This window comes from Pogoniulus pusillus, chromosome 5 (assembly GCF_015220805.1).
Source record: "Pogoniulus pusillus isolate bPogPus1 chromosome 5, bPogPus1.pri, whole genome shotgun sequence".
In the NCBI taxonomy this organism is placed as follows: Eukaryota; Metazoa; Chordata; class Aves; order Piciformes; family Lybiidae; genus Pogoniulus; species Pogoniulus pusillus.
Window position 1 is genome coordinate 16,828,770 of NC_087268.1, and position 27,433 is coordinate 16,856,202.

Here is a 27,433-nt window from a genome sequence, read left to right on the forward strand (position 1 = left end):
TTTCACTAGGATGAGTAAAATTTATCCTGGTAACCTCAGCACCAGGGAAATCATGCACTGGAGATGTGCAGTGATGAGATACCAGCTTAGGCAAAGAGAGGAAGCAGCATTCAGGAAGTTCCTGTCAGCAAAAGCTTTCAATTCTTCCCACTGTTAGCAGGAGGCAAGTACTTGTTAAAAACAGCAAACTCTTTACACTTCAGCTCCTATCCATCTTCCTAGGAACTTGAACCCCCTCCCTCTAGCTAGAGAGTGAACTAAGTAATTATAATTTCAGGTTGTTGTATCATTTAGGAGGGTTTGGAAATAGAGGTTATCACCTAGCAGGATAGTTGATTACTTCAAACATCCATCTCTAATCCCTTCAGTAACAGCATTAAAGAATATTCAGCCATTTCCTTCAAGCAATAACAATCCTGACAAGAATTTATTCTTCTCCCTTATTGCTATAAAACACATTTCAGCAGTGGTTTGCTCAAAGTATGTTGTTAGTGCTTAATAACTTATCATTAATTATAGAAGAAATACTTTGTTTTTAAAACTGTTTGTCACAGAGCTGAACAACATGAAAATGTAGTGGGAAAAGCTCTGGCAGTGTCATAGAGAGGGAACTGATGATAAATGGCCAATATCAACCATGTGGATGCTGGTGACTGCTGCTGGTAGGAGCTGACACTTTACCTCACGTAACGAAGGGGACAGCAATGCAACGTTCTTCCAGGCAGGTGCCATCTGACTTAGTTTTAGTCATTAGTAAAGTGCTAGCACTGTTTAAACTTAAGGTGGGTATGTACAGGGGAAAAACAACACAATGAACCAAACCACCCAAACTCTACAGAGTTTGGAGAGAAACTGCAGCTATTTTCTCTTCTTTACTTCCACACTAAGTAAGAATACAGCCGTATTCTCCTGTCTGTAAGACAGCTTCTCCAGCAGCCTGAACACAAGCCCGGGATACCTGGTGAGGTAGGCAACAGGAGATGCCTCTGAGCATTAACCTCAGGCGACTCCAAAATTAACAGAAATGCTTAGCTTTGGTTAGTCCTAGGCCTAGTCTTAGCTTTCACATGGCCAGACTGCTGCTGGCAGGACACAGGTACTTAAAAGAGCTTACAGTCTGGGGCCTGCAACCTTTGTTGTATGAGTATAGTCTTCTGAAGCTTCTCCTCTTGCAGTGTACTGCTTTACAGAGCAGAGTCTTGTCTTTAATTCATCTCTGAATTCCACTTCGGGTAGGGTAAGAGGGAATTTTCATCTAGAGCTAAAAGGTATGTCCCCATTTTTCTTCTAAACCCCCTTTAAAGTACTGAAAGGCCACAGTAAGGTCTCCCTCAGCTCTTGAACTTGCGCAGTAGAGGTTTCTACTTTCAACACCACACGGATCTGTACTAGTTGGCTCAGCACCCCTTGAGCATCACTTCACAGCACTAGCAGATAATTTCTTCCCTTTGGCTACCTCAATGACTGTAGTTTGGCAAAACCAGCGGGAGAAAAGAGGCTCCACAAGGCTTAGCTTGAGAAATAGGTGCAAGAGAAAACCACAATCCTACACCAAGACACTTGGGTCACAGAGTTGATCAAGTTTTGTGCTCTGCTTTTCTTTCCCCTGGATACAAGGCTGAAAGTAGACATCTACCAGGACTGTTCATGTAATGAGCAGACCTATACTTTGTGCAGCAGACCAGCTGACCTTACACTGTTCGCAGCATAAGGGACAGAAGCACAGTGACACTTCCATAGCTAGAGGCTTTCTGTTTTGCTCTGAGGGTTTATCTAAGGGACCACAGACACACACTACCTAAATGCAGATCATCCTCCTTCCAAAGGAAGGATGAAAGCTGCCTCTCCCTCTCAAAACAGGACCTTTGTTCTGTCCTGGATTCAAGCCATGTTCTGTGAGAAGGACTGCAGTCTAGGGGTTGTACTTTTCCATCCACATGCAGTCCTGTAGCTGCATCTGCTTTCCATCTTTACATAAGTGCTACATGGAAAGAAGTTGCAGAAGATAGTTGCAGCTTCTCCTGTTAGCAAAAACACAGCAAGGAACTAGCTAGCACAGCTGGTCTCTCCACTATAAACTGAACCATCTGATAACAAACAGGAAGCAAAAATTACATCTGCTTAGCATCAGTGCCTGCTCAATCATTGTTCCTCCCCTCTCAAATCATCTGCTACTAAGCCTTATTCAGATGAACACTGAAAATAAATCCACTTGGTCAGGTCAGATTAAGACCAAAAACAAAAGAAAAAGAGTTGGTTCCCATCTTGGTCCCTCAGGATGGTCACATCCTTATGCAAGGATGTCATAATAAACAGATGGCTTTTTGGTCTGATAACGAAACTGCTCTAGCTTCAGGCCGATCCTCAGAAGAACAGCTTCATCCCACCATTTTGCCATGACCTGGAAAAGATGAGAAAGGAATTAAAAAAGAGAATAGTTTCATCACATACAGACACTCCTGAAAGCCCTGCAAAACAACTCTTCCCTCTCTCCCTTCAACAGCACCAAAAGGACACGTGCTCTTCCCTTTCACCCTATTAAGTATGGCACCAGTGCAGGTGAGATAAGGGCACCTCTATGACTTAATTTAAAAATGTGGACCTTTCATTTACATGAGACTCATCTCATGAAGAGCAAGGAAGGACTTGAAGAAGTTACAGAACTTCTTCAGTTCCGTAAAACTAGAAGGAAAGAAGTAAAGGAAGGAAAAGAGAGGAAGTAAAGTAAAAAGGAAAAGAGAGGAAAGAACAGTGATCTCCTACAGCCCTGCTCTGGCAGGAGAGTTGGACTCGGACATCTCCACAGGTCCCTTCCAACCCCTAATAGCCTGCAAAATCATGGATCCTGATGCAAGTAGACAGGGAGATGGAGAAAACTATCTCCCACTTGAAGAGTTTCCTCTGCCATTCAGGAATGAGTTACCCTGAGGCAAGTCTATTCACTCACCAAGTAAAACTTTATCACCAGTACCTGTCCAATGTGCTGTGTAAACAGCAGGCTCTGGCTGTAGTGGTTCAGGACAAAGCCAAATTGGAGATTTTGTGACCCAGCATGCACAGAGAGTCAGTACTCACCTGGAAACTGACAGGGAGCCCAGCAGTAGAATATCCAATGGGGACCACAAGGCCTGGAATCCCAGTGAAGTTACCCAGCTGCATGAATCTAGGGGAAAAGCTGTCATGAGTGTTCCTGCTTCCTGACTGGGGACAGCAGCAAAGTGATCCTTTTTTGGGAGGGGCAGAAAGGCTTGAGCTCTCTTGCTCTACAGCCCAAGTTTCTTCACTTAGTACAGCTAGTCTCCAGCTGTGCCCAAACTTTTGCTCTCACTCTTCTTACCTCATGGAGCGGACTGTGAAAGACAAATCGCTGCTGCCAGTCAGAAGGTCAGACTCGTAGATCCTTGGGGCAGTGCAAGGAACAGCTGTGGAGGAATCACAGAATGCCTGTGAAATTGAAAAGGACCTCAGAGGGTCACCTTATCCAACCTTTTGCCTCAAGCACAGTCAGGTAGACCAGGCTGCCCTAGACCATGTCAGAGTGGCTTGAATATCACAGAATTGTTTCAACTGGACTCTAAGATGATTGAGTCCAACCATCAACCAAACACCAGCATGGCCATTAAGCCGTGTCCTGAAGTACCATGTCCACACATTTCTGGAACACTTCTGGGACAGTGAATCCACCACCTCCCTCAGTAACCTATTCCAATGCCTGACCCTCTTTCACGATTTTTTTTCCCCTAATATCCAACCAAACCTCCCCTAGCACACTTTCAGGACATTTCCTCTTGTCGTATTGCCTGACAGTAGGTAGCGGAGACTGACCCCCCAATTTGCTACAGCCTCCTCTCAGGCAGTTGTAGAAAGCAATGAGGTTTCTTCTCATCCTTCTTTTCTCCAGACTAAACAATCCCAGTTCCCTCAGACACTCCACATAAGACCTGTTCTCTAGATCCTGTACCAGCTTTGTTGCCCATCTCTGGACATGCTCCAGCACCTCCCTGTCCTTGTAGTGAGAGCCCCAAAACTGAACACAGTATTCGAGGTGTGGCCTCACCAGTGCCAGGGATGGAGATGCCAGTGTCTGTGGGCAACCCAATTCAATGCTTAAAGAGCAAAGGAAGAGTCGAGCAGTGGGCAATCTTCAAGGAACAACTGAGTTCACTAAAGCCATATCTGATGGACACTGGTGATGCAGACAAACCCCTGGAGTGCAAACAAGGCACTGGGATTTACAAATTAAGTGGTTAGTTTCTATTCAGGGCAAGAACATCTTCCTGCATAAAGAGATGTCCAGTCCCTCCAGTGTAAACGTGCTGGCTCTGCATCTCTTGTGTTCCTGATCTAGGGTAGGGTGTCCCTGCCTGTGGCAGGGGGGTTGGAACTAGATGATCCTTGTGGTCCCTTCCAACCCTGACTGATTCTACGATTCTAAGTACCAAGGAGTTTCTCACTGCCATGAGGAGAGGCAGTAAGTCTAGAAATACACAGCAGCCTTTCTAACCAGGCTGCATCTTCATCTAAAAGCTTGAGGCACACCAAAGTCCTTGCAAAAGAGTCATGCTCTTAAAATAGGGCTAGGGAAGTGAATGGTGTTTGTGTGGTTAGAATGCCCCATGCAGCTGAGGGGGATGAGCTCTTTGGCCAGGACTGCCAGTACCTGGTGTAAGGATACAGTTCACAGTGGTGAAGATCTCTCGCAAAAACGTCATGCTCCGAGTTCTTTGTCGGTTTGCCTGCAAGCAGAGACAGGAGTGTCTGGCCAAGGCTGCTTGGTTCATGAGACATATTCTGCCACTCAGAGCCTATGCCTTTACAAAAGATGACATCATTCCTGCAGACTGGAAGGATACCACTCCAGGTGGCATGCCCTGTGTGGTGCCCCAGCATTCAGCATGCTTCCACAGCGGAGTGCAGCAGTGCCCATGGGAATGGTGAGGCTGAGAGAGCCCTTTACCCTACACTACCATTTCACTAGGTGTCTCCCTCCCAGCCTTCACACCCTGTGCTCTTTACCGTAATGTAATCCAGAGCTGTGAACTGGGAAGCCAAGGCCAGGGTAGCCCGAGTCTCCAAGTTCTGAAAGAGAATAAACATCAGTCATGGCTCTGCTCACAAGGAACTTCATGTGAAGACCCAGGTCTGTTAGTGAGGGATACCACATGGACTCAACACGATTCAATGTGAATCCCACCAGAGACCTTTATTGTTCCTTCTGACTCCATTTACATCATCTAGAGCACACGTGATCCCCATCCACAAGAAGGGTCGGATGGAGGAACCTGGGAACTACAGACCCGTCAGCCTGACCTCAGTGCCAGGGAAACTGATGGAACAGGTTATCTTGGGGCCAATAACTGCGCACCTGAGGGATGGCAAAGGGCTCAAATCCAGCCAGCATGGGTTTAGGAAGGGCAGATCCTGCCTCTCCAACCTGATCTCCTTCTATGATCAGGTGACCCGCTTGGTGGATGTGGGGAGGCCTGTGGATGTGGTCTATCTGGACTTCAGCAAGGCCTTTGACACTGTCCCCCACAGCAAACTGCTGGCTAAGCTGTCAGCCCATGGCTTGGATGGCAACACTCTGTGCTGGCTTAGGAACTGGCTGGAGGGCCGGACCCAGAGAGCGGTGGTGAATGGTGCCACATCCAGCTGGCAGCCAGTCACTAGTGGTGTCCCTCAGGGATCTGTGCTGGGCCCCATCCTCTTTAACATCTTCATAGATGATCTGGATGAGGGCATCGAGTCAGTCATCAGCAAGTTTGCAGATGACACCAAGCTGGGGGCAGATGTGGCTGGGTTGAAGGGCAGAAGGGCTCTGCAGCGGGACCTTGACTGCCTGGACAGATGGGCAGAGTCCAATGGGATGGGGTTCAATAGCTCCAAGTGCAGGGTGCTGCACTTTGGCTACAACAACCCCATGCAGAGATACAGGCTGGGGTCGGAGTGGCTGGAGAGCAGCCAGACAGAGAGGGATCTGGGGGTGCTGATTGATACCCGCCTGAACATGAGCCAGCAGTGTGCCCAGGTGGCCAAGAGAGCCAGTGGCATCCTGGCCTGCATCAGGAATGGTGTGGTCAGCAGGAGCAGGGAGGTCATTCTGCCCCTGTACTCTGCACTGGTTAGACCACACCTTGAGTACTGTGTTCAATTCTGGGCTCCCCAGTTTAGGAAGGACACTGAGATGCTTGAGCATGTCCAGAGAAGGGCGACGAGGCTGGTGAGAGGCCTTGAGCACAGCCCTACGAGGAGAGGCTGAGGGAGCTGGGATTGGTTAGCCTGGAGAAGAGGAGGCTCAGGGGTGACCTTATTGCTGTCTACAACTACCTGAGGGGTGGTTGTGGCCAGGAGGAGGTTGCTCTCTTCTCTCAGGTGGCCAGCACCAGAACAAGAGGACACAGCCTCAGGCTGTGCCAGGGGAGATTTAGGCTGGAGGTGAGGAGAAAGTTCTTCACTGAGAGAGTCACTGGACACTGGAATGGGCTGCCCGGGGAGGTGGTGGAGTTGCCGTCCCTGGAGCTGTTCAAGGCAAGATTGGACGTGGCACTTGGTGCCATGGTCTAGCCTTGAGCTCTGTGGTAAAGGGTTGGACTTGATGATCTGTGAGGTCTCTTCCAACCTTGGTGATACTGTGACAGTCCACACACCTACACATTGGCATAATCTAGGCAAGTACAACCCAGTCTTTTACATACATCACACCTTGTTTTTCTCATTAACCAGGTATCCCCCTTTCTCTCTCTCCTGTGGGAGGCATCCTGAAGCGGTAGGAACCGAGGCCAAATGGTCACAGACTGGCTGTTATTATTCCTTCTCACATTGCATTCCCACACAGGTCTGCTATTCTGTATCAGTAGTCACCCAACAGGTTGTTTGTCACAGACAAGCAGAAGAGCCTCAGGTTTCTCACTCACATGATGCTTCATAGACTCATAGAACAGTAAGGGCTGGAAGTGACCTCTAGAGGTCAGCACGTCCAATTCCCCTGCCAAAGCAGGATCACCTAGGGCAGGATACCCAGGAACGGATCCAGATCGGTCTTCAAAGTCCCTAGCGGAGACTCCACAGCCTCTCTGGGCAGCCAGGTCCAGTGCTCCAGCTCACTCACAGCAAATTTTTTCCTCAAGTTGAAGCGGAACTTCCTGTGTTCCAGTTTGTGTCTGCTGCCCCTTGTCCTATCACAGAACACCACTGAAAACAGACTGCACCTTTCTTCTTGGCACCCACCCTTCAGATATCTGTCACTATTAATAATAAGATCCCCTCTCAGCTTTCTCTTCTCCAGACCCCAGTCTCTCAGCCTTTCCTCAGAAGACAGATGTTCCAGTCCCTTAATCATCCTTGTGGCCCTCCAATTGCCTCTCTTTAGTATATCCCTGTCACTTTTGAACTGGGGAGCCCAGAACTGGACACAATGCTCCAGATGTGGTCTCGCTAGGGCATAGCAGAGGGGAGAGAACCTCCCTTGACCTATTGAGCACACTTTCCTTAATGCACCTCAGACACTTGTTCTGTATCAGCCAGGACAACAACTGCCACTGCTGCTGCTACTTACCATTTCATGGAAATGCTTATTGAAGTCAGGCTGCAGGAAGTCCCTCATCTCACTGAGAATGCAGACTGCGTGTGCTACTCGCACTTCCTCCATCTCTGGGAGGGACACTTCAACCACACTGGCTCCAAAACTCTGCAGGTGCTCCACCGCTGCATAAAGAACAAACAAATCACAGACAGCATCCCTGAGTTCACCAAACTTCACAGAAGAGCTACAAATCCCCACCCCCTCAAGAAGTTAGAGAGCCCACAGGCCATTACAAAGCAAGCACCTTCAGTGCATCATGTGGCATGCAAATTGCTGCAGCTGCTTCTCCTAGGTAAAAGCCTTCAGCCTAACTGGATCACAATAGTCCCAACAGGGCAGGGTTAGAGGCATGCGGACAGGTTTTTAACTCACCTGCTACACTTCAGGCAAGTTCATTTCCTCCTCTTAGCTCCACAGTTAACCCAAAGAGTAAAGGTGGACTGACAATGCTTCTCTGAGCACTTAGCACGACCAGTGTTCTACCAGCACAAAGTGATTACTTGGAATTGTAGTGCTAGAGAAACCCAAAGGATACTCAAGAGACCAGGCCAACAGTGCAGCTTCACTAAATCCTGATGCACTTTAGCAAGCCTGAACACCAAGACTTTATGAAAAGTTTATCTTTTTCAGCTTAAAAAGAAAGCCCTTCTTTGTTTGACCCCAAACTTCTTCATAAATACCCAAGCTTGCATACTTCATAGGCTTATGCTGCACCTCTCCCAAAAAAACACTCTACACATGTAGAAGCATGCCTATGGAAATAAGGAGGACAAAGAAAACACAAGCAAAGAAAGCCTGAACACTATGAATTATGTAATTTCCAACATCTTAAGAATCATAGAATCAGTCAGGGCTGGAAGAGACCACAAGGATCATCTAATTCCAACCTCCCTGCCACAGGCAGGGACACCCTACCCGAGAGCAGGCTGCCCACAGCCTCAGCCAGCCTGGCCTTAAACACCTCCAGCCATGGGGCCTCAACCACCTCCCTGGGCAACCCATTCCAGCCTCTCACCACTCACAATCAACAACTTCCTCCTCACATCCAGCTTGAATTTACTCATCTCCAGCTTTGCACCATTCCCCCTAGTCCTCTCACGCCCTGAGAGCCTAAAAAGTCCTTCCCCAACTTTTTTGTAGGCCCCCTTCAGATACTGAAAGGCCATAAGAAGGTCACCTGGGAGCCTCCTCTTCTCCAGACTCAACAGCCCCAACTCTTTCAGTCTGTCCTCATAGCAGAGCTGCTCCAGCCCTCTCATCATCCCAGTGGCCCCTCTCTAGACACGCACCAGCATCTCCACATCCTTCTTGCAATGGGGGCTCCAGAACTGGATGCAGTACTCCAGGTTGGTTCTCACCAGAGCAGAGGGGGAGAATCAGCTCCCTCGACCTGCTGGCCACACTTCTCCTGATCCAGCCCAGGATCTGGTTGGCCCTCCAGGCTGCAAGTGCACACTGCTATACTAGGCATCGTAGAGTCTGCCTCCCCAACCCCGGAGTACTTCCTAAGGTCAATTTTGCTTACTTTAAAACCTGACAAAGCCACCTTAAAGGCATCATTTAACTGCTTTCAAGGAAATACCAGAAGATTGGATAAATCAAAGACCAGCCCTGTCTTTCCTATTGAACATTATGTTGTGAAACAAACCCCTCCCTTAAGTCCTTCACTATTAAAGCTTGAAGAGTAAGTATGACTGAGCATAGATCTGTCTTTATGCAGACAGAGGCTTAGCACACTGGACTCTATTCTTCCATGGTAATCTGAAAAGCCTGAAAACTGCTGAGCTTTTTAACCCTTAACATTCCAGAAGGCTTCCCTAATACAAAGCTACTGCTGTTCGTCCAGCTGGACCTCTTCCATAGAATCAGAGAATGTTAGGTGTTGGAAGGGATTTCCAGAGATCAAATTCAACCCTCTTGCCTAAGCAGGATCACTTAGGGCAGGTCACCCAGAAATGCATCCAGATGGGTCTTAAAAGTCTCCAGAGAAGGAAACTCCACAATCTCTCAGGGCAGCCTGTTCCAATGCTCTATCACCCGTACAGTAAAGAAGTTTTTCCTCACATTGAGGTGGAACTTCCTGTGTTGTTCTTTAAGGGCTTTAGGCAAATCTTTGACATCATAGGAGCACCAAGTGATACCACAACATTAGGAAGAGTAAGAGATTTTTTGCCTTTACCTTTCTCACAGATGGACAGGACCTCAGCATCACATGCCTAGAGAATAAGAAGAAAGAATTAAGTAGGCTTTTGAGCACACTTACCAGGACTTCAGGTCTTACAGAGCTTTCCTTGTTCCTGCCCCTAATCTTAGCAAACAACCTTTCAGGATTGACTTAGGCCACTGGCTGCAAGAGAACAGCTTGCAGGCATACCCCTAAGGTAGAGGAAAGGTAGTTTTTTTTCCAGAGAAGATATTCCTCCTCTGCACAGAGGCAGAGCCTGGAAGAGTCTTTGTTTTCCTCCAAGGAAGAAGGGGAGCTGCATTACAATTGCCAAGCATATGAGCTTTCAAGCCCAGTTTCTACACTGGGATAACAAAATCCCACTGAGCAGCTACAGCACTGTCACCAGATGGACACACTGACTTTCCTCATTTGATTTTAAACTAACTGCCTTTTCCAATCAGTTCAGAAGCTTTGCTTCTGGCAGAAACAGCAATATAAGGAAGCACACTTATCAACTGTACAGTCCTTACCTTTCCTCATGCCTCCAACAAACAATCAAAAGGCTGCCTTAGTAAAAAAATAAGTCATCTAAGCCTGTCAGTGTTTTCACCCAGGATAGATTCTCTTCCAGTTAAACAGCCGAAGAGAAAAAGTTCTAATGATGACAGGCAAGAGAAGAGTGAATGCACTGAATTCCTTTAATATCTCATTTTGCAAAGCAGCAGAAAGAAAGAGATAGAACAGGCACCTTAAAATACTTCCAGTCCACTCCCAGTTTTAAGCCTTTCAGGTCAAGAGCACATATTTCAGATAGGTTTGCTTTGGGCTGTTTTAGTCCTGTAGGGAACAAACAGAAGTTCACCCTGTTACCTGGAATGCCTCCACGAAAGCAGAGTACCTGAACTCTAAGAGGAAGAGGGCTCACCTACCATATGGATAGAGAGGATCTGGCTCAGCAAGGACACTGTAAACAATGGCTGCATCTGCTACTGAAGTACAGATAGGGCCTGCAAGAGACAGCAGTTAGAAAAACGTGACAAAAGATAAACAGTACCTTGCCTCCAGGGTCTTCTGTAGGTACAGACTGCCTCCCCCATGACAACACCACAGAGCAATGTCCCTGAAGCACAGCACAAGTTCTCTTACCTACACTAACTGTAGAGTAGGAGAGTGGCAAGCAGCCATGACCACTGATGCGCCCAAATGTACCTAGAGAGAAGGAAATGGACATTTAACTAAGGTACCATCAGTTGCTGCTAAGATTTCATCCAGAATGGCTCTGGTGCACCCAGTCAGTATGCAAAATACCCCTGTCAGTCACTTTTACAGCTGCCTTTTCAGAGCCCTGTCACTCACTCAATTTTCACTACCTGTTCTGCTGCCCACAATCTGTTCTGATGGGGTTGCATAGCCTGGAGAAGAGAAGGCTCAGAGGTGACCTCATTGCTGTCTACAACTACCTGAAGGGAGGCTGTAGTCAGGTGGAGGTTGGTCCCTTCTGCCAGGCAAGCAGCAACAGAACAAGAGGACACAGTCTCAAGTTGTGCCAGGGGAGGTCTAGGCTGGATGTGAGGAGGAAGTTGTTGGCAGAGAGAGTGATTGGCAATGGAATGGGCTGCCCAGAGAGGTGGTGGAGTCACCGTCCCTGGAGGTGTTGAAGAAAAGCCTGGCTGAGGCACTTAGTGCCATGGTCTAGTTGACTGTATAGGGCTGGGTGCTAGGTTGGACTGGATGATATTGAAGGTCTCTTCCAACCTGGCTGATTCTATGATACTGAGAGATGCCTTCAACAGTCAGACTGTTCCCCCATTCCAAAAAACTAGTGGAGGGGAAATATGTGCAAGCATGTTTCAAAATACATGACTTACATATGCAGAAGCAGTAGTATAGAGAGGCAGAAGCAGGACTATCAACAGAAGGAGATGCCACTCCCAAGGAGATTTTGCACACTTCAGCAGTGAGACTTCAAGCCTAACATCAGCTGTCTTCTGCAAGTACTTATACCACCCTCCTGACCAGCTGGAGAATCACAGAATGGTAGGGGTTGGAAGGGACCTCTGGAGATCATCTAATCCCAACCCCCCTACTAAAGCTGGTTCACCTAGATCAGCTTGCACAGGAATGTGTCCAAGCTGATCACATGTGAAGAATGGAAAGAGACTTACAGCCAAGTATATGGTTTCAGGTGAAGCAGCCAAGACACTTGGAATTCATAATCCATTCTCACAAGCTGGCATCTCTTTCCAGTTGACAATCCTGCTTTACCACCTTCCATACTGTGGCCACTGACCTGTGCATCTCTTATATCTTATACACATTCTCCTTGATTACATTAATCCTGTAAAAACTGCATTGCTGCTTCTTGTAACACAGAGGTAGGAGAGAACAGCTACATTCTGGTTTCATGCGAGCGTCTTACCAGGTGCAACTTATCAGATACATATCTGAGCAGCCTCAGCCTCTGCATGTAATTGGGGTGATGGCAAACCACTATGGGTGGAGATACTTTTCAGCAGCTCCCTACAGATACACAACCATGTTGTGAACACCTCCAGGAAAAGAAGATTGAAGAGGAACAGGCCAGTGGGTAGAAAGATAAGCCAGAAGCATGTTTTGTTTAGCATTTGACTTAAGTAAGTTAGGTTTTGTTGAAACTCTCTTCAGTAGCCAGTACTGAGAAAAATTTCATCTGCCAGCCCAACCCACATGGCTCTACATTCCAGAGTTTTCCCAGCCAAGTTTTGCTTAACAGGAACTAATGGATTGTGCCTGACTTGACTGTGGCATTCTGTCTGATTTGGCAAATGACACACACACACCCCCACGCACTCTCCCCGTGATTAAAGTGCTCTACCTTTCAGCCCCACCACACCACAGAACGAAGCAGGAATCCTCACAGAGCCGCCTCCATCTGTGCCAATAGCCACTGGGCAGAGACCTACACAAAAACAACCACATATTGGCCTGTGGTCAGAGAGACAGTGTTGTCCTGTCCATTCTGCCAGCAGCTCTAGCACACACTGCGCCCTCTTCAGCTACGAGTTCCCTCCAACTTCTAAATTCCCCTCATAAAAACTAAATGCCTGAGGTACTTTGGCTTAGGACCTTCCTCCCACCACCCCTGAACTCTGTTTAGGACTACTTACCTGCTGCTACAGCTGCTGCTGACCCACTGGAGCTCCCACCTGTGTAGTGGTTAGGCTTGTAGGGATTCCTAGGGATCATGTGGTACCTGAAGCAAACAAAATAGTATTGAATGTCCTCCTAGAAAGGACCACACATGCTACAGGGCACGAAAAGATCAAGAAGCACAGCAGATGCAAAGACTATCCAAAAGAGAGGGGCTCAAAGCCAGAGAAAGGATGCTACTCCAGCTCTTCTGTTTACAACAGCACTGTGCCATTACTGCACGCCACAGTGCAGCAGGCAATTCCAAAAGGTGAAGCAGTTGCCGGGCAGCAATTCTTCAAAACAAGCAAGTCAGCATCCCCAGCTCTGCTCTTTATCCCTGAGCAGCAGCTCCCGAAGTCTCCAGTCTGACTACAGTGCCTGGACACCAGAGATCTGCCAGGTGGCTCAGTATCCAGCTGAGCTCACACGATGAGGAAATGCCCTGGCTCATCACTGCAGCAGAGGGGGAGCCACAGCCCCATCCAGCTGCAAGTCTGAGGAAGTTGGGGCTGTGTTACCACAGATGTTTACCTCCAACAAACTTCTTTGCTGCCACAGAGGTTCATTTCACACTGCTTTTTGGTTCCCCCTTCTCTTTATTCAAGCAACTGTGACAGTCTGCTCCTGGAACAGGATGTTGCAGTTCAGACACCACCTGGATGCCTACACCTGCTGTGCCAACTCAAGGCAGGTGCTGCCACCTTCACAACTGAGCCTGCACAGAAGTGATGCAGCAGTCACACAGAATATTGCGGGTGCTCACCACTCTGTGACCACAAGGCTATGCACAGGCATCTGAATTGGGTCCCAATGTGCCTGAGCCATCACATGAGCAGTGCACAATCGGCCCTGCTAAGGGATCACCTCTGCCAACCACCCATAGGTGGAGAGTGAAAGGCAATTTAGGAATAGAAGACAGCACCATGAACTGTTGGTGTGCACCCACCACCAAGAAGAAATTGCCCACGTAGGACACTGCTGGAACTGGGAGTGCTGATACTTTTCTCTTCTTACCTCACTTCTCCTCCCTCCTTCTCTGGCACATCCCAGGTAATCTCTTGGCCTGCTTTAAGAGGCACTGTATGATCAAAATCTGCACAAACGTGTAATTAACACACCTGTACTCATTCTAGCCATTTCAGTGTCTGTTTGCCTCACCTCACTCTTACATCTCTGAAGAACCTCCTGTGAACACTTCCTCTGCAGCTGAGTTGTGACAACACACATGAAGCATGTCTCTACACTTGGCTTACCCAGCCTGTGAGGACCACTGCTCTGCTATAGCATTTCTCAGCTTGGCTACAGCTGGAAAATTCACAACAGTAAACCCAATTCCACTGAATCCATTTTAGCTAGGAAAACAAAAGCATGACATTCTCCTGAGGTGAGTACTTCTCCTTACTCTTCTGGGCCTTCAGCTATAACTGTGATTTAGCATTAGATTATTAATTTGATCTCCATCATCACTTTCATCTACCACTCATCCTGTAAAGTCATTCCTCCAGGCCTCTAAGGCCTAGCAGACAACACTTCTGTACTCTCCTTCCTTCGGTTTTAGGAGGCTTCAGGCTTCCACAGCTACTCTGACCCTCAAATTTATAATGCTGGGTTTTCATAACCCCAGCATTCTCCTTGGACAGGGTGCTTCCATCAGTGTTATGCTCATGTGCTTGTCCTATTATTTTTGTACCTTTTCTGTCACCTCTAGACAGACTTTTATGCCTTTCTAGACTAGGAGAAGAGAGGGGAAAGGGATTTTTACCTATTAGGATTGCATCCAGTTGTTCCAGTCCCTAGTTCATGCATGTTTGAGACGCCAATAATGATAGCTCCTGCCTCTCGCAGCTTCTTGGCCACCGTAGCATCTTCCATTTCAGGCTTTGTCCCAAGATAGGCTGTTCCCACACGGTGATGGTAAGGTACCTTAGCAAGAAGAAACTGTATTATTCATCTTAGAACTCTGGCAAAGTAGGTAGGCATATGTGTGTGCTTTATATGCATGCTTAACTTCAGAACAGACCTCATCAGGACCTGAAGAGGTAAAGGCCAAGGATGCTTCACTCTTCAACTTGTCCTGCCTTGATTTCTGTTAGAAGGGACACTTAACCCTTCAAATTTGGCCCTTCTCACATGCAGTGAACTCCTTTTAACACCATGATACAGAGCAGCAGAAACATGCAGCCAGTTAAAAGGTCTGCCTCCCTGCAGCCATGTAATTGCTACGCTCAGAGGCTGCGGAGCAGTGACCTTTGGATCCACAGCATACAGGAGCTCCATTTTCCACTCTTCTAGGGACACAGCTGCAGTAGTTCAGATTCACTTTGAAGCAAGGCGCCACGATTAGACATAGACAAATGCCAAAATACCAGATGATGGACTCCATGTCAGGGTAGGCTAAGTACTCTTCACTTTGAGGTAGCAGTGTTAAAACCTGTACACAAACAGGGCTCACACCTGTGGGTAAGTCTCTGCAGAGCCTACAACGTGAGCTGTAGGCTACAATGGTAGCTGCTGTTAGGCCAGAGGCAAAACTGCTTGAGAGCAGAGAGTTGCATATTTCTGACACATGTCCTTCAGGGTGAGAGGGATGCTTTGCCAGTGAAGCAGAGTCAGTGCCTGAGAAATACACCCACCACTACAGAGCCTTCTATACAGTCTCATTTCACCACACCAGGGACTGTTTCCAACCCCCACCATCTACTTCCCATGGATTAAAGAGATCAGTACAAGCTAACGAATACATTTGCTGTACTCAAGATGTCTTTACCTGGCAAAACTTGTTAATCCTACTCATTACAAACCCTTACTGCAACCATATTCTCAGGCTTCTGCTGGAGAGCTGGCCTTAAAACCTTACTGCAGTGAGTTATCCAGCTTGACCACCTGCGGCATCGACTGCTGCCTGAACAAAGAAACTCACCACTTGGAACTCTTCTTTCAGACACACTGGGATACCATCCAGATAAGACAGGGTACATTTATTCCTGTAACGAGCAGTGGAGGCCTCAGCCATCTGCACAGAAGGAGAAGGAAAAAAAAAGGTGTTATATATATTTAGTTGAGCTGAAGGTCACTACCAGTACCAGAACAGATATCAAAATTGTCTCTCAGCCTGCTACTAAGCCAAACTATAAACTTTCTTTCTTCTCCCAACATATGCTGATAGGAAACTGCTACTTGGACGCATCTATGCTAATGGATGCCACATAAGCACAGAAGTCCTGTTTTAAACAGTCATCTAGCAGGAAACAGATTGCTTTCATGATACCTCTCTTTACAAGAAGGAAAGCAAACTTTGTTTGTAGCTCTCTACACAAGGAAGAAGGAAAAATGTATGTATTTTTCTGTGCAACATATCAGCAAAAGAGTTTCTGCTCCTTCTAATGGATGCTACTGCTCCCTCCTACCACAGGCAGACTTACCAGCAATATTTGCTCCCGGTCCCACTGCACTATTGCTCTGAGCGGGGGCGTGGATTTGTCACAGTCCTCCAGTGTGGCAATGATGTTCTTTGCTACCTGAGATGGTGTCAGCCTCCCACTCCTACAGGACAGGATAGAAGTCAAGACTTTGTAACAAGACCCTCACACCACACCCATGCATAGATTTTGTCTCTCACGTAGCAAGATGGCAGCAGCCATGGCTGTAAGCAACAACTAGTTAAGAATTTGTGTGTAGTCCTAACTTCAACACAGTTGACACCAGCAAGATAAGAGACTCTTTTCCTCAAGTGGAGAATTTGCCTACACAGCACCCCTACAACCCTTAAGAGTGGGACACCAGATAAACAAGGAGAGACAGCAAATAGCTTTACAGAGAGCCCTCAAGCTCCTGAAAACTTAAAGCTATCAAACTCCTAGTACGATGAGCGAAGACCAAGAGGCCAGCTCCATTTATACAGGCCTCCCATTACATAGAAGGGATCCCCATAGTGCTGTCACAACCCACCCTTACCAAACAGGCCCTCTCTCGCTCCTGGCAAAAGGCAATGTTACATTGACACATCTATCTTTGGCTGATGTGAAAACCTTCCAGTCGAGATACACCTGTAAACACCAGACTGCAATGTCAGCATTTTTCTTCAAGGCCATGGCCTGCTGGTAGAAGTGGCCCTTGAAAAACGAGTGCCAAGAGTGCAAGAGGATTTATCTGAACACTCCACACATGGCACATGTCCCAGAGGCAACTAGGAGTTACTGAGTAGCCAACAGCTTGCAGAACCTCAAAGTATGGGATGTGCTCCTAGCTCTTTCTCAGTTGGACATATTTACTAGGTGAAAGCAAACTGCTCACAGGAGAACAAGCAGCTGGGAAACCAAGGGATTCTTCAGAGACCCACAGTATGTGCAACTGGTATAATCCAGATGAACCTTCCCCTTCTCACATGTTTGGGCAAACAAGATATGCAGGAACCCTTCAGAGAGATGACTAACAATAATACAAGGAAACTAGCATTTAATTATCCTTGCGGGGCTTGTAAAAGTTGTGCCGCCTCTCCTAGTTGTTTTTTGTTATTCTGTTAGAGCAAAAGGATTACAAACAGTGGTATCTCAAGGACAGTCCTAATAAAGAGATGCCTGAGAGCCTGTGGAACAGTAGCAGCCCCACTGCAGGAGAATATGCAAGACAGGTTGTTTCCAGACCATAATTTCACCTACCGGTAGCAGTCCAAGTAGTCTTTGATCCCTTTGAAGCTAAACCCAGCTCTAGAAGAATCAGACCTGCAAAGAAAGAATTGAAGAGGCAACTGTGAACCATCAAAACCACCTCTGTTTAGACCTGCAGACTTCAACATTGCAGTCCAGCAAAGTAAGCACTCAGAGTAAACCTGCTGGATGACATCAAGCTGTGTGGCACAGCGGACTTGCTAGAGGGCAGGGATGCCATCAAGAGGGACCTGGACAGGCTGGAGAGGTGGGCCCAGGCCAACTTCACGAAATTCAACAGGGCCAAGTGTAAGGTCCTGCATCTGGGTTGGCACAATCCCAGGCAGATACAGGCTGGGTGGTGAATGGCTGAGACTAGCCCTGAGGAAAAGGACCTGGGGGCCTGGGGTGATGAAAAGCTCAACATGAGCCTGCAATGTGCATGTGCAGCCCAGACAGCAACCATGTGCTGGGCTGCATTGAGAACAGTGTGGCCAGCAGGGCAAGGGAGGGGATTCTCCTCATTTACTCTGCTCTCATCAGACCCCACCTGGAGTACTGTGTGCAGTTCTGGAGCCCCCAACACAAGAGGGACATGGAACTGTTGGAGCAAGTCCAGAGGAGGGCCATAAAGATGCTCAGAGGGCTGCAGCAGCTCTGCTATGAGGACAGGCTATGAGAGTTGGAGCTCTTCGGTCTGGAGAAGAGAAGGATTCGAGGAAACCTTATAGTGGCCTTCCAGTATCTGAAAGGGGCCTACAGGAAGGCTGAGGAGGGACTATTGACAAGGTCTTGTAATGACAGGACGAGGGGTAATGGGTTTAAACTGGCAGAGGGGAGATTTAGACTAGATGTTAGGAGGAAGTTCTTTACAGTGAGGGTGGTGAGACACTGGCACAGGTTGCCCAGGGAGGTAGTGGCTGCTTCCTTCCTGGAGGTGTTTAAGGCCAGGTTGGATGAGGCCTTGAGCAACCTGCTCTAGTGGGAGGTGCCCCTGCCTATTGCAGGGGGTTGGAGCTGGATGATCTTTGAAGTCTCTTCCAACCTAGACCATTCTATTCTATGATGCTGTTTGGATTGCCAGCCTATGTATTTCAGCTCACATTATAAGACTCCTGGAACAAATGCCAGGTACACCAAGTGTGCAATAAAACAGGTAAGTCTTCTTGACATGTTCTAGTTGCTTCGTATTTCTACTGCAATACAGCAGTTACTGAACTGTTCAAAATTTACTCCAGGTTTACATTTGCTGTTTGCCCATCTAGAACAGCCAGAATATACTGGTAAGCTTATTGCCAGGATCTCCGTCACAAGTTTGATCCAAGTGTATCCATCGGTACACACAATGTGTGGTGCAGGTGAGGGAAGAGGAACTTTGCAGCACACACAAGGATATACATCAGCAAATTCCTTGAAAACTAAGTTGGTGGCTGTAGCCCATAAGAAATACTTCATTTTCTCATCACAACAAGACAAACACAGGATCATCTGAAGAGCTAGCTGCAGTTACTATTCTGTGACATAAGATGGATAAAGAACTGGCTTGATGGCTGCACCCAAAGAGTGGCTGTCAATGGCTCCATGGCCAAGTGGAGGCTAGTGACAAGTGGAGTCCCTCAGGGATCAGTCCTGGGACAAGTCTTGCTAGACATCCCTGTTAGTGCCATGGACAGAGGCACTGAGTGAAGCCTCAGGAATTTTGCTGATGACACCAAGCTGTGTGGTGCAGCAGACAGGCTGGAGGGAAGGGATCCATCCAGAGGGACTTGGATAGGATGGAGAGGTGGGCACAAGCCAACTTCATGAGGCTCAACAAGACCAAGTGCAAGGTCCTGAATCTGGGTCAAGGCAATCCCAAGCACAAATCCAGGCTGGGCAGTGAGTGGCTGGAGAGCAGCCCTGAGGAGAGGCATTTGGGGGTGCTGCTGGTGGACCAGAAGCTCAACATGAGCCAGCAGAGTGCACTTGCAGCCCGCAGGGCCAACCAGAGCCTGGGCTGCATCAGGAGAAGTGTGGCCAGCAGGTCAAGGGAGGTGATTCTCCCCCTCTACTGCACTCTGGTGAGACCCCACCTGGAGTACTGCATCCATTTTTTCAGCCCTTATTACAAGAGGGATGTGGAGATGCTGGAGCATGTCCAGAGAAGGGCCACAAGGATGATGAGAGGGCTGGAGCAGCTCTGCTATGAGGACAGACTGAAAGAGTTGGGGGGGTCCAGTGTGGAGAAGAGGAGACTCCCAGGTGACCTTCTTGTGGCCTTCCAGGATCTGAAGGAGGCCTACAAAAACGCTGGGGAGAGACTTTTTAGGCTATCAGGGAGTGACAGGACTAGGGGGAATGGAGCAAAGTTGGAGGTGGGGAGATTCAGACTGGCTGTGAGGAGAAAGTTGTTCATCATGAGTGGTGAGAGCCTGGACTGGGTTGCCCAGGGAAGAGGTTAAGGCCCCATGCCTGGAGGTGTTTAAGGCCAGACTGGATGAGGCTGTGGACAGCCTGCTCTAGGGTAGGGTGTCCTTGGGCATGGCAGGGAGGTTGGAACTAGATGATCCTTGTGGTCCCTTCCAACCCTGACTGATTCTATGATATCTCCCTATCATCACCCAAATCAGAAGCCATCTCGTGCAATAGGACAGCTTAACAGTACCATAATTTGCTATGCAAGGAAGAGGTGAGGCTCCAGCAACCTACCCTGTAATACTCAACAAAACACTAGTGAAGCTGAGGACACAAGGACAACAAAGAAGCACCTGACAAAAATAAATCACTCCCTCTAAAGTGAAGGAGCAGAATGTTTTTCCTTGCTCCATCTGAAGAGCTCAAGCAGGGAGTAAGCTTAGTCCTGCTATAAGCCAAGACACATACAGAGAACTCACTCTCTGAGGTGCTGATGAAAGGCAGCCCATAGACATTTTCAGTAACTACTGAACAGGCCCACAATTAAGAACCAAAACTACATGGGGAGAGTACTCCTACCTGCAAAGCTGCTCCCACCTCAGCAAGACACACCAAGAGAGTAACATTTTGCCTGGAACGTAGCGGGATTTTATCAAGTACAGGCTGCAATCAAGAAGCTGAACAGGCTTTTATCCAAACAACCTAACCAACAAAGCCTAATTTCCTGTGGATTGTTCTCTTGCCAAGCCTTTGTTCCTCCTCTTCTCCAAGCAACCCCTGTGCTCTCTTTGAGAGTACTTGGAGGCCACAAGTGGCACAGCTGCAAGCTCACTGAAAGGGCTGTACACACCAATTAGCCAACCGCTAAGTGTACCTGCTCTTGTAATGCAAACAGAGCCCTGGCAAGAGCAGATTTTGTTCCCTCCCCAAAAAGCAGGCTCCCTGAAGCTTCTTGAAACTCCACACTGCTTATAACTACTGGTGATTTGTGAGTTACAAAAGGAAAGAAGATTGACAGCACTATTTGTTTTGTAAAGTAGTTGAGCGTGCAGAAAGATTTTAATCCAGATTACTGACAGCAGCTTCCCGCTCACATAACAGTGCCAAGAAGCTTGCTCTTCCGCTCACACACACCACACACTGACCTTGCATCTAGCAGCTGCTCCATAATATTCAAAGTGTTTTTAGTCTCAGTCTTGTCTTCACCTTCTGCAGCAACCTCTGGGATAAACGTGGGATCTTCGTGAATGTCAAGTGAACGCATCAGCGAGAAGTTGTTCAGCCTGAAAGAGAAAGAGTCACTGCCAGAGACTGCAAGCTCTACCGTGACTAATTTTTCAGACTGCTCAGAGGGAACTTTACCCAAGAACATTTTGTCTAAGCAGTCTGCTTTCACAGCAGGGAGTTGCAACATTTACAAGATAATCTCTCCCACCTTTCCTAAGAGCAGCATAAAATCTATTCTGCTTGCTTAACAAAGCCTCCCACCCCTTGATTTAAGGCCAGCCAGCCTCCATCAAACCAAACTGGAAATGAAATAGTGTAAATTTGATTCACTTTTATTAGATGCATCACCTACAGACTAGTAAAGATAGGAAAGGAGAGGAAAAAGAAAAGGAGAAAGTAGTATAAATCATATAACACTAATTCTGTTTAAACAACCACCTCTTCAGACTCTTTCATGACCTACTTCAATGCAGCTCACTTGCAATCACATAAAAAGGACACTGCAGCACAAGTCCAGGGCTTGGAACACATAAAGGAAGGAAATCAAAATCATGTCATAGATGTCAAGGAATGATCTGCTGTGTAATATCAGTGACACTTGTCCAAGTTTGATTTACTCAAAAAGTCCATGCTTCAAGTAAAGATTCATGGGTACCAATTATATGTAAGACATAGAATCACAGAATCAACCAGGTTGGAAGAGACACCAAAGATCATCCAGTCCAAACTAGCACCAGCCCTGGCCAATCAACTAGATCATGGCACTAAATGCTTCAGCCAGACTTTTGCTCAACACCTCCAGGGACAGCTACTCCACCATCTCCCTGGGGAACCCATTTCAATGCCAGTCACTCTCTCTGGCAAGAACTTCCGTCTAACATCCAGCCTAGACCTCCCCTGCCATAACTTAAGACTGTGTCTCCTTGTTCTCTTGCTGGTTGCCTGGGAGAAGAGACCAACCCCCACCTGGCTACAGCCTCCCTTCAGGTAGTTGTAGACAGCAATGAGTTCACCCTTGAGCCTCCTCTTTCCCAGTGTCCTGGGTTTATACAGAGCTGACTCATCAAATGATGAGGAAACCACACCTCAGGACATGCCTTAATGGCCACGGTGGCCTTAGGTTGATGGTTGCACTCAATGATCTTGGAGGTCTTTTCCAACTGAAACAATTGTGTGATTCTGTAAGCGTGAGGCTCCTGACATCTCTCATCTGAGTTCTTAATGCAATGAACAGTTGAAAACAGAGTTTTTGAAGAAAAACATAAGTGCAAGAGGAGAAAAGGCTGACCTAAAATAGTGGATATCCTTAAAAAGAACATACAATAACCTCTGAACTTCACATCTGGCCTCATTTCCCCACTAGTACTATTCTTTCACCACGGGTGGGTGATTTACCACTGTGGTAGGTTTGTGCATCCACAAGCTTTGAAAGACAGACTGCTCTTTAGTGGAACAATAGAAAGCAAAGAGACAACCTGAGGATTTTGGTTTCTGTGCACCTGAAGGTAGGAAAAATGTTAATTTCTTTTGGTAGTTAAGTCGCTCAAATCAGAGTAGTTAAAAATAAAAAAAGAATCTAGTAAAAAACACCTATGAAATAATCTTGCTCATTGTCCAACTAAATTGTGCAGCTTCCCTCTTAAAAAAGGTCATTTCAGATAACCTGATAAGTGGTATGCAATGCAAGCATCTTAAAAAAAATCCAAACAAACTTGGAGGCGGAGAAAACTCCCTGCTCTTACCTTATTAAGAAGGGCAGTAAGCATATCTGTCCAAAAGCCTAGAAGAAAGCAAGCAGAAACATTGGTTTGTAGTAACTTTGACCTGACACCCTCCTTGCTAGACAAGGAATGCTGAGTATGCTCAAAATTACTCCAGTCTCAGAGAACTCCAGAGCATGCAATGCTATGTAGTAAAAAAAGCAAAGACACAAATCCTTGTATTTCAGGCCACAAAATTGGCTTGAAACACTTCCCTCCCACCTATCATATTCATATAGAGAGTGTATTCTTCTGGATCTCCTGCATTTGCCCTTCCCCGACTCAGCCCAGAAAGCCTGCAGCTGGTGGCTGCAACACTGTTACGAGGCATCTATATAGTTCACATCCATTCCTCTCTTCACGTTCTGCAGATTATGCAAACGCTGGATAAGGTAGAAACTTACTACCACCTTGTTTATCCTGCTGTTAGTCTTTCCTGTTGCTCAATTAGATCCTGTACTAAATCAAGTCAACTTCCAAGAGCATTAAAAATTCAGAGAATCCATGGCAGCAGAATGCTGAAAACACTCTTTGAATACCTTGATTCTCAGTGTAGCAACACCCAGTCTGTAGCAATGCCAGCCTTGTTCTAGCCCGTTTTAATAGCTCAACGATGGAGTGCAAAAACATATTAAGGGATGTGGAAGTCTGAAGCAAGGCTCACTCTCATAGATCCGAGAAGCGATATGTTGTTTCACACCACATGTAAGAATTACAATCTCTTTTTGAATAGGCATCACTCCTAACCTACATCTCATCTAAACCAGCACAATCTCACAGAAGATGGAGAATCTCATGTGTCCCTCTCCAAGGCTGAGGTCAGCAAAGGAAACAAGCCCGCGACCACATACCTGCAGAAGCTACACAATAAAGGATAAAAGGGTATTTAGCTTGTTATGTTCTGGGGGGGGGGGGGGGGGGGGGGAACGTTTGCAAGGCATTCACACGAAGTAACAAAGCCCATTGGCAGCTTTCACTCTAAGCCCAACTGCTAAGAAGCTTCTGAAAGGAGACTGTAGCAAGGTTCAAGTAACTAGTGAACAGATGAGAGGAAACCGCCTCAAGTTATTCCAGGGGAGGTTTAGATCGGATATTAGGAAAAATGTCTTTACTGAAAGAGTGGCCAGGCATTGGAACAGGCTGCCCAAGAGTAGAGTCACCACCCCTGGAGATGTCCAAAAACGTGTAGACACACCACTTCGGGATGTGATTCAGTGGTCATGGGGGTGTTGCCTGACAGCTGGACTTCAAGATCTTAGAGGTCTTTCCCAATCTTAAGGATTTTATGATTGTACCAGGACACACTGCTGAACTGAGACTCCTGCGCCTGACCTCGACACCGGTTCAAACGGACGCGAAACAGCAACAAAATCCACCCGCTTTAGGACGCGCAATACCACCAGGTCTTCACCACCAAGAGAACACAGGCTTTTCTGCCCCAGCACCCTGCCTGTACAGCAGGCGAGGCTCCTCCAGAAGAGGTAATCAGCTCGCAAGCTCACAGGCACACCAAAGCCTAGCAGAGAGGGAAAGCCTGAGGGCGGACAGCTGCCTTCAAAGCCAAAGCCTACTCGAGAAGGGCACCGGGGGGATAGCTGCCTTCAAAGCCAAAGCCTACCCGAGAAGGGCACCGGGGGGATAGCTGCCTTCAGAGCCAAAGCCGACCCGAGAAGGGCACCGGGGGGATAGCTGCCTTCAGAGCCAAAGCCGACCCGAGAAGGGCACCGGGGGGATAGCTGCCTTCAGAGCCAAAGCCTACCGGAGAAGAGCACTGTGGGCACAGCTGCCTTCAAGGCCAAAGCCTACCCCGAGGAGAGCACTGCGGGGGGCAGCTGTCTCCAATATCTTTCTGAAAAACACCCGGGGACTGAAATCCCTTCAGGTCTGGGGAAAGCTGTCCTCCGCTGTACGCTGACTTTGATGAGGACTTCTGGTTGGACGCACCAGAAAACACTGAAGCTAGCTGTCTCCCCCCACAGCATCCCACCTGGGGGTCACGGTGAATTTGAAACCACTCAAAGGCACCACAGTTTCCCTCAAAACGTGAATTCTACCTTCCCACCGCGATCGCTCTCCCGCCGAATTTCCCGTCAGTCGTGGCCTCGTCCGGGTTTCCCCAAGCAACGGGAGGTTTTGCTGTCTTGTTAACCACGGGCAGCAAGCCTGCCGCTGGCCCTCACTCACCGTGTTGGCCACATGGACGAAGAGCCGCAGCCCGGAGCCGCATAGCCGTGGCGCCCACTGCAGAAAAGAGCAGAGAGGTGAGCGCTGGGCCCGCTCCCCGCCACCGCTCCCCACCGGCCCTCTCCCCACTCCCAGAACTCACAGGGTCCTTCGGGGGGTTGTAGCCCCTCGCCTCAGCCCGGCCCGGCTCCCGGCGACGCAGCGTGACCCCCGCACTGCCCGTGTGCCGCCGAACGCAGCACAGGTGAAAAGCGGCGGCGGCCGACAGCAGTGACACAAGCAGTAACAGCAGCAGCGGCGCCATGGCCAATCCTCCCACCGACTCCGCTGACGGCGGAGCCCTCCCGCTCCTGGGGCGGTGCTGCCGGCCTGGCCTCGCCTCGCCCCGCCTGCGGTCCGCCCCCGTCCGCCTGCCGAGGGCGCCTGCGCCCTGCTCGAATGGTCGGGCAAAGTAGTGGCGGGAGCCGTTCGGACTTTAATGGTTGCAGGCCCGCTGAGGCGAGCTGGGCTTCTCCTGCTATGTCCCGGTTCTTCCAGGCACTTCGCCGCGCTGCCAACGCCCGGGCAAAGGGCCCGGGTGTGGAGGAGGCGGACGTTAACCGGTGGGGTCTGACAGGTCAGCGGGCCGCTGCCGCTAGCTGGTCAGGCCCTGGGCTGTCCGGGGTACAGGGTGGTTGAGGGAGCTGTAATGGGCGTCAGGGGTGGGTTTGTGTGAGAGGATGGCGGGAGGCGGCAGAGGGGCCCTGCGGCTGCCTGGTGCTACGCAGCTATGTTGCTGTGGGCTCTGTTAGCAGCCCCCATGTCCCAGATAAAGGTGGCTTCTGGGCCTGTAAAGCGGGTCCTGTCGCTGCCGAGACCCCTGTTACCGTAGTGCTCGCTGCTCTTTGCAAACCTTCCCCGGCGGCTTCGGGCCCAGGCTCAGCTTTGTAGTTCGGTGGGTGGTTAGGTTTGGGCCTGGGCTTCCTGATCCCCACTTTTAATCTTGCTACGGCTCAGCACTGCCTTAGTGCTCTGCTTCAGGAGCATGTCAGCAGGGCGACTTTCATTTGCTTCAGTGTAGGTCGATGTTGACCATAAACCGGAATGATTAGGGTTGGAAGGGACCGTAAAGATCGTCTAGTTCCGACCTCGGGCCCCTGTTGTCTGGTCATGGATATGATCACATTTATCTCCCTCTAAAACAGGTTGCTCAGGGGCCTTATCTAACCTAATCTTGAAGGCCTCCAGGAAGGAGGGACATCCACAACCTTCCTGGACATCCTGTTCCAGTGTCTCACCACCCTTACTGTAAAGAATTTCATAGTAATATCTACTCTGAATTTACCCTCTTACAGCTTAAAGTTATTCCTCCTCATTCTGTCATTACAACTCCTTTTAACAAGTGCCTCCCCAGCTTTCTTGTAGGCTGCCTTCAGTTGCTGGAAGGCTACTGTAAGGTCTCACTGGAGTTTTCTCTTTGCTGAACAGCCCCAACTCTCCTAGCCTGTCCACACAGGGAAGGTGCTACCAGCCCTCTGATTATCTTCATGGCCCTACCCTGGACCACTGCTGCAGTTTGATGTTGGGGTTCCCAGAACTGGATGCAGTACTCCAGGTGGGATCTCATGAGAACAGAGTAGAGGCGGAGTATCACCTCCCTCATCCTGCTGTTCACAATGCTTTTGGTGCAGCACAGGTTGCTGCTGGCTTCTGGGCTACAAACACACATTGCTGTTTTTCATCAATGAATGCCCCCAAGTCTTCAAGACTGCTCTCAAGCCATCTTTTCCCAGCCTGTAAATGCTTTAAAGTGCTTTCCAGCGTCTGAGGGGTAGACACACAAGAGGAGAGCCTAGGCTTCCCAGCCTTCTTGCTTTCCTTTAGCTGTGGAGAACCTATATTTCAGTTCTCCTTAGGATTTTTTTGCCTAGGCTTCCCAGCCTTCTTGCTTTCCTTTAGCTGTGGAGAGCCTATATTTCAGTTCTGCTTAGGATTTTTTTTTCCTGAGGGCTGGTGAGTTACTTCACATGCTCGACATCCAGCTCTCCCCAGGGAAGAGATGCAGTAGTGCTGTGTTGTTGACAATCTGGCACTTGAGTCCAGATACTAGGAATGATCTTGAGAACTCTGAATTGGTTTGTTTTGATATACTATGTCTCATAATAAGGATTGCAATGATGAGAGTATCTACAGTGACCTATACCTGAGGTCTGTCCTAGGTAAAGTGTAGGAAAGCTGGAGAACCTCTTGTTGAGAAATAGCTATTATACAGTATAAGGGTGTTATGGGCATTTTTAGTAGCCTAAAGAGTGTCCTTGGATGT

At 48.3% G+C, this 27,433-nt stretch overlaps 2 protein-coding genes across 5 annotated transcripts in view; one reads left to right on the plus strand and one right to left on the minus strand.

Moving 5' to 3' along the window:
• On the minus strand, nt 1-25,498 carry LOC135175341 (uncharacterized). 2 transcript variants are annotated; one of them, XM_064143347.1, is made up of 20 exons: nt 25,274-25,498; nt 25,132-25,188; nt 22,930-22,967; nt 21,106-21,243; nt 17,579-17,641; nt 16,343-16,463; nt 15,841-15,933; nt 14,683-14,843; nt 12,896-12,981; nt 12,604-12,687; nt 10,896-10,958; nt 10,679-10,756; nt 10,498-10,586; nt 9,762-9,798; nt 7,556-7,704; nt 5,017-5,079; nt 4,661-4,736; nt 3,338-3,422; nt 3,076-3,163; nt 1-2,401 (listed from the first exon to the last, which is right to left on the minus strand). In XM_064143347.1, the coding sequence occupies exons 1-20, from the start codon at nt 25,433-25,435 to the stop codon at nt 2,291-2,293; spliced, it is 1,842 nt and encodes a 613-aa protein (XP_063999417.1). In that variant the 5' UTR covers nt 25,436-25,498; the 3' UTR covers nt 1-2,290. The 2 variants fall into 2 exon arrangements, with proteins under 2 accessions (XP_063999417.1, XP_063999418.1); XM_064143348.1 differs by lacking the exons at nt 25,132-25,188; nt 25,274-25,498 and adding an exon at nt 25,002-25,119.
• The window catches only part of CHD1L (chromodomain helicase DNA binding protein 1 like), a 33,567-nt gene continuing 31,632 nt past the window's right edge, over nt 25,499-27,433 (plus strand). Inside the window, exon 1 of one of the 3 annotated variants that reach the window (XM_064143346.1) lies at nt 25,499-25,747. In XM_064143346.1, the coding sequence (XP_063999416.1) occupies nt 25,570-25,747 (178 nt within the window). In that variant the 5' untranslated portion in view covers nt 25,499-25,569. The remainder of the gene's footprint in view (nt 25,748-27,433) is intronic. The other 2 variants (XM_064143343.1, XM_064143345.1) reach the window with 2 other exon arrangements.